Source organism: Symphalangus syndactylus, chromosome 24, assembly GCF_028878055.3.
Source record: "Symphalangus syndactylus isolate Jambi chromosome 24, NHGRI_mSymSyn1-v2.1_pri, whole genome shotgun sequence".
NCBI lineage: Eukaryota > Metazoa > Chordata > Mammalia > Primates > Hylobatidae > Symphalangus > Symphalangus syndactylus.
In genome coordinates, this window is record NC_072446.2 from 14,955,969 (window position 1) to 14,967,167 (window position 11,199).

The 11,199-nt window shown below is 48.4% G+C and overlaps 1 protein-coding gene across 1 annotated transcript; it reads right to left on the bottom strand.

Annotated features, from left to right (window-relative positions):
* Positions 1-2,041: 2,041 nt before the first annotated feature.
* PCK1 (phosphoenolpyruvate carboxykinase 1) lies at positions 2,042-9,059 on the bottom strand. Its single transcript, XM_055265768.2, has 10 exons — positions 8,966-9,059; positions 8,534-8,797; positions 7,915-8,096; positions 7,269-7,472; positions 6,952-7,139; positions 6,440-6,602; positions 5,774-5,998; positions 5,554-5,685; positions 5,032-5,127; positions 2,042-4,819 (listed from the first exon to the last, which is right to left on the bottom strand). The coding sequence occupies exons 2-10, from the start codon at positions 8,755-8,757 to the stop codon at positions 4,365-4,367; spliced, it is 1,869 nt and encodes a 622-aa protein (XP_055121743.1). The 5' UTR covers positions 8,758-8,797; positions 8,966-9,059; the 3' UTR covers positions 2,042-4,364.
* Positions 9,060-11,199: the final 2,140 nt, after the last annotated feature.

The following is an 11,199-nucleotide window of genomic DNA, read 5'->3' on the forward strand; positions in this document are numbered from 1 at the left end:
GGGGCCTTCACAGGCGCCTGTGTTTTGAACCCCTCTCAAAGGCCCCCGCTATGCTGAGCTTCCTGTGTGAGGAGAAGCAGAAAATCTCCAGACAAAACTTCAGGAAAGCAGAAACAAGTTTATCTGCTTGAGAACCCATCTGAAATTCATCTCTGTCTCAAGCCCCCATTTCATCCCGTGGAAGAAACTTTATCTTAGATCATTGGGGTAAAGTCAGTTCATTCAGGGTTTTCTCAATTTGGGGGCACCCCCTGCCTCTGCCAAGCTCCCCCTTTTGCAGCAAAGTTCTGTAGCCTGAATGATGTGGTGAAAATATGAATGAGGCAATGCAATTCTCCCAACCATCCAACCCAGAACCCAGCTGCTACTGTTACCATTGTATGGTATTTTTAAAGTTATTTTCTAAGCATAAATGTACAAATACTCGATACCCTTTCATTATCTACCTTCACAGGTGAAGCAGGTGGCAAATATTGCATGTCAATAACTTATCTTTTGCAGAGTCATTTTAAATGGCTGCCTAGTTGTCTGTTCTCAAAAGGACTACAATTTCTTTTAAGTAATCTCCTATGGTTGGGGATTTAGGTTGGTTCCTAATTTTTGGCCATGATAAACAACTCCATGATGAGCATCCTTGCAACTAAATCTGTGCAGACTTTCATGATTTTTCCCTTAGGACACATTTCTTAAAGGTAGAACTCCTGGACCCACACTCTGAGTCTTCTGCTAAAATGTTTGAGAAGGGCGAAGGTGGCTCCCTACAGGGATGGGCTCGCCATACGAAGAGAAAAAAATGCTTCTGATATTCCTGATTGACTTCGCTCTTCAGCTCCTTTTCCTGAAATGCACAGTGAAAGTAGGAGTTGTGGAGGCTGCACAGAGGACAGATTTCGACTCCAGAGCCACAGCCAGTCATCAGTGGGACAGCCGGCTTGGTGGGGAGCGAGCTACCATACCCTGGAGAGGTGGAGTGAAATAAAAATGAGAACAACCGCCCCCACCAGGCCCAGCTGTGTGCCAAGTCCCTGGCTGGCATCATCTCGTTGGAGCTTTTCAATAACCCCCTGGAGAAAGTAATCATTAGGCCCATTTGACAGTTGAGGAAACTGAGGCTCAGCATTTCATGCAATCACCTAAGGGCACCCTTCCCGGGAGATGTAGGGCTGTGGCTCACACGCAGACCCTCCTGACTGCAGATTCGGCACTGCGCTGGGCTAGTTTATTTCATCCTTATCAGACTCCACCAGAGGTAATATGACCCCAGTGGCACAGAGGAGACAGAAGAAGACCCCGCTGGCCAGTGGCAGAGCTGTGATGTGTTCAAGGTTGCCAGTGTTTACTGCCCCAGGGAAGGAAAAAGAGTAGGAAGGAGGAAGCAGGTGGCCAGCTCTTTCCCATAGCTGAAGTCACCGCTGCAATTGCTGACAGCGAAGACAAAGCAAAAGCTGCTCCCCTGGCTTGGTGCCCTCTGGCAGGGCTGCAGGTCAAGGGAGCTCAGCAGGGCCCATGCCCTGTGGTCTTACAGCCAAAACCGTGCACTCTGGAAGGTGCATGCTGTTGGCATCCAGAGGGCCGAGTGAGCAGCCCAGGGGGCTCCAGGTTAGGGTGGGCCCCCGGGGAGAGGGAGAGAAGAGAGAGAGAGCCCTGTAACTCCTGACTCCCAAGTGTGCCCCGGCCCCACCTAGCCACCCCACTCCACCTGCCTACCTGTCAGTGCCCCCTAAGTGACTCGACTGGGAATAAGGGCAGGTTTGTTGTCCTGGTTCAATATTTGTTGTGTAACTATTGTTTTCTGGTCTCTAACCCAGACTGCAACACAGCTTCCTGGAGGTCTTACATCGGACTCCAGTAGAGGACGTCAGTCCCAGTGTTGGTTTTGGAGTCATGTGGTCCAGTGGTAGACCAGGAATCGGGAGACTCTGGGCTTTCCATCTCACTCCAACCGTATTTTCAAGTGATGAGCCACTCGCCTTCTGTGAGCTTCCTGCAAACGGGCTTATCTTACATACTTTGCATCATCTGAAGGCACGACAAGAGAGCATTGAAGAATGAAGTCATAGTATCCTGTTTATTGTAGACAGAGGTCCCTGCACAGAAACCAGGATTTGGAGACAGATGGAGCACTCAGGAGGCATGGTTTGGGGAAACTGAGTCAGGAGTTAATGACATGTATTGAATCCTTTTGGTCTCCTGAAAACTCTTATGCTGCATATGTAAGTCACCTCCCCTAGGCTGTCCCCCAGGCTTGCAGGGCCTGCTGGCAAATGGTCCCATATGAGGCTGCTTGCCAGGTGGCTGATGCTGTGCAGGAAGGGAAGGAGTTTGGAGATGGCCAGTGTCTTTGCCTGCAGAGGGATTGGAGACTACTGAAAGCCCGCAATAGGACAGTGGGGCACAAGGCATGCATTTTAACAAACTTTATCCTGATGGCCTCTTTCAGGGGTCCAAGGAGCTGCCCAAAGGCCCCCAAGGGGCGGGGAAATGGAGGCCAGGTGGCCTGCACTTTGGACTCCCTCCCCAGCCTCAGGTGAGCTGCCCTGGGCTCTGTCTCCCTTAGACGTGGAACTGTGAGTCAAGTACATGTGAAGAACGTGTTCTGCAGTGAAAAGGAGACACAAGTTTGAATGCCACTGATTTAAACTAATACAGCAGATAGCATTTAATTCCAGTAAGTGGTTTTTCCGCATCGGTGGTTTTGATATTCTAACAAGCCAATGTGTCTGGAGCTAAGACTCTCAGCTCCTTAATGGGGAAGGAATTCCTGGCAATTTCTCAGCCCTGATGGACGCTCCTGGCTTGACCTCAGTTTCCTTACGTGTAAAATTGGGGTGATCTCGGCTTCACCTTCCACGTGAAGCCATTGTAAGGAGCAGAGGAAGTGAGGAAAAGAGGCAAGTTTTCCAGTTGAAGAGACTGGAGGGGTGGAGCGTGGCATGAGAACAAGCCTCCCTGCTGGGGTGTGGTAGGGGTGAAGCCAATTTCACAGCCTGGGCCCAAGAAAGAAACTATAACTTGAAGATAATAGTATTTACACAGATTGAATCTGTGATATAAAGTTTATGCTTTTTATGGTTTCTTTGGACTGTTCTGGAACATCCAATAAACACTGGGAGTAGAGGAGAGCAGGTGAGGGTTCAAGGCAGAGCTGGGGACCAAACCACCCACCTCTCTTCTCTGGCAGCCCATGGTGTTGGCATGATGTCCAGGATACAGAAGGCACTCAATTAAGGCTTGCTCAACCCAGATCCTGTCACCTTTTCCTTCTCACTTGTCTTCCCCTGCTCCCCTGCGGGGATGACAGTTGAGAAAACTGTTGCTTTGAAGAGTTAAAAGGCAAAAGCCTGTGAAACCATCCACAATGTAATTTTTGTGGAAGCCTGAGCCCCCTCCAGATCCAAATTGTCAAAAAGCGTGCATTTAACCTTCCCAGTCCAGCCACATAAGCCTCACCATCTAAAGGTTTGTAGAATTGTTAAAGGACGCCAACTAGTGGCTCCAGCAAATTCAGAAAACTCCCAACCACGATTCCCTGCCTCATTCCTCCCCATCTGCTCCTTCCTTCTCCCTGGGACCAGGCAATGCACCCCCTCTTCAAGTGTGATTCTGAACGTCCCACCTTCTTGGGGAGGGGGCAGGATTTAAATCAAAAGATATTTAATCAGAGTTCTCTCCTCTTGGTAGCTCAAATAAGAAAAACCAAGCAAAGCAAATCCATCTTTTCTATAAAACTTTATTTTGTAATTTTTTTCCAAGAAGTAGTAAGGGGGAAATATTGCAATTATGTAAAGGTAAGGAACAATGACGTATAAAAATAATTTAAGCACACATATTAATAACAAAGCAACTTTTTTTCAAGGAAAACTAGTAGGTCATCTTGCCCAAGATTTTTCCAAAGGTATTAAATATATTTTCGATAACAGTACTTACAAATACACATACACAAATATACCACACAGAGACATGTGGACATACATGCACACACACACACACATGCACACACACATATATATATATACAGCTCAAGTATTTTTTTTGGTGTGCATTCTAGCTAATCCACATAGCTAAAGTGAAAAAACACTAAAAAGATCAAATGCCTGAGTAACCTTAAATTTGAACAAACTATGCATTGGATGTGAATTTTTGGAGGCATGCTAAGATTTCCCTTCTCAATTTCATTAGCTACTACCCAGTGTTCTGTGGTTCTTATCCTTAAAAAAATCAAAGTGTGCCTTTCAGATCTGCTCACGGTGTGGTGATGATTATTATGGTGGCGTCAATTTGGGAAAACTTGCCCTCTCTTGCTCCTACTGCACCTTATGGATGGGAAAGGGGATGATTTTAAAGGTAAAGCACTCAGGCACTGATTACATCTGGCTTATTCTTTGCTTCAAGGCAAGGATCTCTCTCTCGATTTCACAGGGGAGGTCAGCATTGACCTGATCCTCCAGATACTTCTCGATGTCTTCCACCTCCTTCTCCCAGAATTCCTTGGAGATGCTGAAGAGCTCCATCACGTTGATGTGCCCCAGGCCTTTCAGGTTCAGGGCATCCTCCTTGGGGATGTAGCCTATGGGCGTGAGCTTGGCGCCGGCTTTCCCATCGATCCGGTTGAACATCCATTCCAGCACCCTGGAGTTCTCTCCAAAGCCTGGCCAGAGGAATTTGCCTTCCTTGTCCTTCCGGAACCAGTTGACATGGAAGATCTTGGGCAGTTTGGCTGCTGGGTGCTGGGCCATGCTAAGCCAGTGGGCCAGGTATTTGCCAAAGTTGTAGCCAAAGAAAGGCCGCATGGCAAAGGGGTCGTGCATGATGATTTTGCCTGTTAAACAGAGAGGGAGTTCATTAGCAAATGATGCTCTCCTAGGCAAGACTGACCCCATTGATTGTTGACATTAGCATGCTTTGTTCTCCTCTCTCTCTCGCTCTCTTTCTCTCCCCACACACAGACACAGGCAAGGAGAGAGACATAAGAGTGACGAAGAGTGCTCTAATCCCACTTCTCTGTGGTTTCAAATCAGGACTTTGATTTACCTTTATGTTCTGCAGCTGCTGTGGCCTCTGATCTCATGGCCGCCCCCACAAAGACTCCATGTTGCCAGCTGAGAGCTTCATAGACTAGAGGGACACCTTTAGCAGGAAAAAAAAAGAGAAATGTTCATTAGAGGCTTTGAAATTCAGCCTCCACAACCAGTGGTGTTATTCACAACATGGAAAGACACAGCAAGACAATAACTTTGTAATCGAGCTAGTTTTGCATTCACCAAGCTAAATTGCAGAAAACTGCTAACTCAAAGTTACATGACCGAGGCCACAAAGTAAAAAGTAAAATTTGATCAAGCTACGGTAGATCAAGGATTCAGAAAGGTTCCAGGTGACCAGAAGGGTTGTTTCTACATTTGAACTTGCCAATTATTCTGGCTCTTTGGGAAGGAAGCTCAAGAAAGGAAGCCCCTGGGCACCCTTTGACAAAGTCATGGAAGAGGAGAGATTTCACAGATGCTCTTCGGTACCCAGCACACCCATGTTCCCAGACTAAATGAAGGAGAGCCTCACCAGCAGGTCTACGGCCTCCAAAGATAATGCCTTCAATGGGAACGCCTTCCGGAGACTCCCAGGCAGCATCAATGATGGGGCACTGGCTGGCAGGGGTGCAGAACCTTGAGTTGGGGTGGGCACAAGGTTCTCCTATAAGACAGAGAAAGGCCCGTGAGTGCCTGGCTCAAACAGGCAGTCCCTGCAGCCCGGCACACCAAGGCCTCTGGCGGGGACACACCATCCTCTGGGCTCCACTCCTTATTCTTCCAGGAAGTGATGGTGACACCTGAAGCTAGCGGCTCATCAATGCCTTCCCAGTAAACACCCCCGTTGCTGGTCTCGGCCACGTTGGTAAAGATGGTGTTCTTCTGGATGGTCTTGATGGCATTGGGGTTAGTCTTCACAGAAGTCCCAGGAGCGACACCGAAAAAGCCATTTTCTGGGTTGATAGCCCTTAAATGACCTGGAGAGTTTTAAACCAGAGAAGCAGTAGTGAGTGCCAGACAAAGCAGAACATATACTTTTATATATTGCCGGACTAATTTCTATGCCAGCTTCTCAAATCTTTTTTCCCTCCCTAGAATATACATTTATCTCTTTTCATCCAAGCATCATATGCAACTTTGAGATGTTTACAGCTCTTGCTTCCTCCACAATTTTCCACCAATACCATTTAAACAAATGTATGTATATAAACAAACAGCAACATATGGCCCAGTTTCAATCCAGATTGAATATTAAATTGAAGAATTCTTACAGAATACATATTTCTAAGGCTTGGCCAACTCTGGACTAACGGAGTTTAAAAATCCGAACACTGGATTGAGGAGAATGTGAAATGTTTTGAAGGCCAACAATTCACTTGAGTCCAATCGTTACCAAGAGTTGGGTCTAAAAGAGTCACCTTGTGCGTCAAACTTCATCCAAGCAATGTCATCCCCGACACACTCAACCTTCCACCCGGGGAGGCTGGGGTTCATCATGGCCAGGTTGGTCTTCCCGCAGGCACTGGGAAATGCGGCCGCCAGGTACTTCTTCTCACCCTCAGGGTTGGTTATACCCAGGATCTGTTGGGGACAAGATTCTTTATTGTGATCTTTGTTTCCTTCTCCCCAAGGTTGGTGCTTCAGCTCAGAGGTTGGAATGTAGGCCCTCAAGATCTATTTCTTCAGGTATCAGTGCAAACAAACATTCCCAGAATCATGAAGTCCAAAGGATCTCTATGGTCCCCTGGTGTTTGGGGGCCTTCAAAAGCGACGTATATGTGTGCACTAATCATTACTGGTGGGGTTTCCGGATCTGTCTGGGAACCTGCAGGCTCAGAGAGGTGTGCTGCCAGATGGGAACTATAATGCTGTTTGTTTCTGCCACCCCTCACGCCTCTCATCTGCACATCAGGGCTTCCTGCAGACTCACCAGCATGTGCTCTGCCAGCCACCCTTCCTCCTTGGCCAGCCGGCTGGCCATCCTGAGAGCAAAGCACTTCTTCCCGAGCAGCGAGTTCCCGCCGTACCCACTGCCAAAGGAGATGATCTCTCTACGGTCAGGCAGGTGGGCGATGAGCGTCAGCTCCGGGTTGCAGGGCCAGTTGTTGACCAAAGGCTCTGTGAACAAGGACCCCTCCCATGTCAGTGCACCAGGGCCCTGCTTGGGGGTCCCCAAGGCACCCACTGGGGTTTGCTGTTCGGCTTTCTTTTTTATTTTGACTTTTGCTTCTGAAATAATACACTTACTTTGTAAAGGCAGAGGGCACCCCACAGAATGGAGGCATTTGACAAACTCCCCATCGCCCAGTGCTTCCAGGACAGGCGTGCCCATCCGCGTCATAATCCGCATGCTGGCCACCACGTAGGGCGAATCCGTCAGCTCGATGCCGATCTTCGACAGAGGCGAGCCCAGTGGCCCCATGCTGAATGGAATGACGTACATGGTGCGACCTACAGGGTGCGATGGGTGGGCACTGATGAGAAATGACCTTGGACTTCGAACATGACCAGCATTGTTTTCCCAGGTAGACCCATTTTCACGGTCTTCCACTAACACCACCACACCCTGCTGGTCACCAGCCCCCTGGGTTAGAAGAGTCCACTGGAAAGTGAACAGCCTGCTGAAATTAAAGAGTTTTCATAAATGTGCAATTGGGTCCCACCAAGCTATTTAAAACCCATATGCATGGAAATAGTTTTCACGTTTGTATAAGACAGTCTGTAAAAGCAGAAGAGGGACGTGCATTTTCAATACATTGCCAACTTCATGTATGGAACTGAAAGACATCTGAGGTGGTGGGAGCTTCCATTACTGTTTGAATTACCATTAGGATAGATGTACTAAGAAAAGGCTCTCTGCTATTTTGCCCAATCAAATCAATGTTCCGCTCACCTTTCATGCACCCTGGGAACCTGGCATTGAACGCTTTCTCAAAATCCTCCTCTGACATCCAGCGACCGAGCTGGCTGAGGCCTGTTTTGGGGATGGGCACTGTGTCTCTTTGCTCTTGGGTGACGATAACTGTCTTGCTTTCGATCCTGGCCACATCCCTGGGGTCAGTGAGAGCCAACCAGCTGCAAAAATCACAGGCTTCCTTTCAGCCAAGCACCACGGGCAGCAAACCATCTCCTTCAGTACCATGGCTTTCCACGCCTAGCAGAGTGCTGAGCACGCTAACAACAGTCCATCAGTGTGAACACACAGACCATCTAAGACACGGCCAGGTGGACATTTACTCAAATAGGAGCTGGTCTGCAGGACAGAGGCTGTCTTTTGTTTTTATCAAGAATCTAGTTGGCAGAGCTTTTGTGTACACCACCTCATTTAAAGCTTGGGCTGGCCCACTAATGTCACAAAATTCAAGTCTGTATGGTTCTGACCATTGCATTCATCTTCTCAAGAGTCTGAAACTCCCCAAAGGCCTTCATTCACCTTTCTCCACCAACTCCCAGGAGACGCAGGGGAGCCCTGCCTGCAGGGGGCTAGGGCAGGCAGCCGGGGCCGAGCTTACCAGTTGTCATACTTCTTCAGCCGCCTGAGGATGCCCTCCTCCTCCATCTGGCCTAGAAGCCTCCCATTCTCCTCCTCAGAGCCGTCACAGATGTGGATGTGATCAGGCTGACACAGCTCAGCGTTATTCTCGAGAAACTCCCTCACTGCCTGGGGCAGGCTGTCCAGGCTTCCTTGGACAACTTTGGCTGAGAGGTTCAGGCCGTTTTGCAGCTGAGGAGGCATTTCTGCAGAGTGCTGCTAAGGGACACGAATGTGAGGTCACCTGAAATAGAAAACGCAAGCATCCTGAACAAAAAAAACAACAGACACCTTCAAACATGTTCGACGGCCTTTTGCCAGGGATGTGCATTGTGAAATAGTTATTGCTCTCAGGAAAAAAATGAGTTCATCTTTGTAATTTTTCGAAATGTAAATGCAAAGCTCTACTTACCTTTCTTCTCTTTGGATGATCTCGAAGGGAGATCCACAGGTTTCTTTCCGAGTTCTTCCCGCCGGCGAGTTTGTGCTCCCAGTGGGAAGGCCGTGCTTGGTGGCGGAATCTCCCAGCTTTAAATACTGTGGAAAAGAATAGCCCTGCCCCTCGGCTGCACCCAGGGAGGCTCGCCACTGACGTCAGGGGGCAGGTCTCTGGATCACGGCCCAGGTCAGTTATGCTTTGGGCCAACTCACTGCAACACACCCCAGGGAGATAATCATTGAACAGATAGCTGTTAATGAATGCTGGGAGACTTCGAGCCCTCAACCAACCATAGTGAGTTTTGACACAACTTCCAATTGACTAAACCTTGACCCGTTCTACTGCTGATGCAAAACACAACACCCTTTTCTTAATAGGCAGGTGGGGTTGAGGACAAGGCTGGCCTGGGCACCTACTGGACTTCAAGGGCTGCTAGCAGCGCATTTTGTGTGCCAAAAGCTGCTGGTTGGCAAAGCACCACAGCTGTAAGATGTTACCCCATAGTCAAAGTTCACAGTCAAAGTTCATGGGAAGGATGTACCCTAACTTGGGCAAATATGTGGCTTATTGGCAAAGATTGGAAATGCCTAACCTAACTGGAGGCTAATCACTGTATTGTCTGCTGTGTGCGCCCCCCACCCCCCACCCCAGATGTAAACTCCATGAGGGCAGGGATTTCTCCCTATTTTGTTCATTTTTCCATCTATAGTGCTTGGCATAGAGTAGGCACAGGATGCACACATGCTGAGCACTGTTCTAAGAGCTTGGCATCATTACTACCCTCTGAGGTGGAGGCTATGAACAATCCATGTACAGATAGGGAAACTGAGGCAGAGATTGTGTAGCTACTCCCAGCTGGCTGGTGGGTTGCAGAGTGAGGATCTGAACACAAGCAGGTTGGGCCCTGGAGCACCATGTCCCTCCCTGTGAGGTACCACCACCTTTCCAGAACCTTCCCTGTGTCCTCCAGGGAGTTCTGGGCTGAGTGCAGTTACTCCTGCAGTCCACTGGCCACTGTTCACTTCCCTGGCAAGTCTTAGAGTTTAGGGAGCGGAGAGGGCTTGGCAGTTTTGCTAGATTATATGCTTAAGCAATGAAACCTTTATAACAGTTATAAAGAATTTGCTTTGCAAGCCATCAGACCTTCAGTCCAATTTAATGAACTATGGAAGCTGCTTGCTGGAGTTTGGAGAACATGGGGTGAAACGCCAAAAGAACAGGGCTAGGCCCCAACTCCCTACAGCCAGCCCACACTTCCATGGAAGCCTCTCTACCTAAGATGAGGTCAGGTGGGGACTTGGCCCATCTCCCCACTGGGGTGTGGGATGATCCCTGAGATAACCCCAGGACTGGGCTTAGAAAGAGCTGCTGTGGCAAATGCGAGCCACTGTGAATGGCAGCCTCCAACCAAACTCACTTAGAGGACCCTTCTGGGGGCTTGGATCACACTGTGTTGGGTGTGCACGCATCATCCAGTTCCACCAAAATTATCAACCCGTTGCTGTTTCATTTATTCAGATTTTATTCAGCCAGTTGTGTCTTTCAGGGTAAATACAATATGAGGTGTTTTTTATTTCATTTGAAGTTATTCCCCGTTTAGGTCACTGGCATTCGTTATTAGTGGTGCTGTCATCCATACATGAGTTCGTGTTGTGTCTAAACCCAGCAGTGACGTGATGCTCAGTAGCTGAGGCCACTTCCTTAGCATCTGACATCAATGAATTAGCCATCCCGATGCACAACCACAATTCTGTGACACACACATCACTCCAGGCGAGGCTCATCCCACCAAATTGGTAGAAAGTCCCAATTTGCTGATAAAACGGTAACAAGTTTGAGTACCTGAAAGAGCACATAGATTGAAAACAAAAACGGGAAAGCAGAACTTATTTGGAGTCCTAAATGTGACCCATCCATTCAAGGTGCTTATGTTCCGAGACTTCCGGGAGAGAAACAGCTAGTTCAAGTAAAACGTCGGAGCAGTGAGTCACCACCGACCTTCATCCGCTCCTTTCATTACTTTCATCTCTGCTAAAAATACAAACAATTAGCTGGGCATGGTGGTACATGCCTGTAATCCCAGCTACTCAGGAGGCTGAGGCAGGAGAATCACTGGAACAAGCGAGGCAGAGGTTGTGGTGAGCCGAGATCTCACCACTGCATTCCAGCCTGGGTGACAGAGCGAGACTCCATCTCAAAAAAAAAAA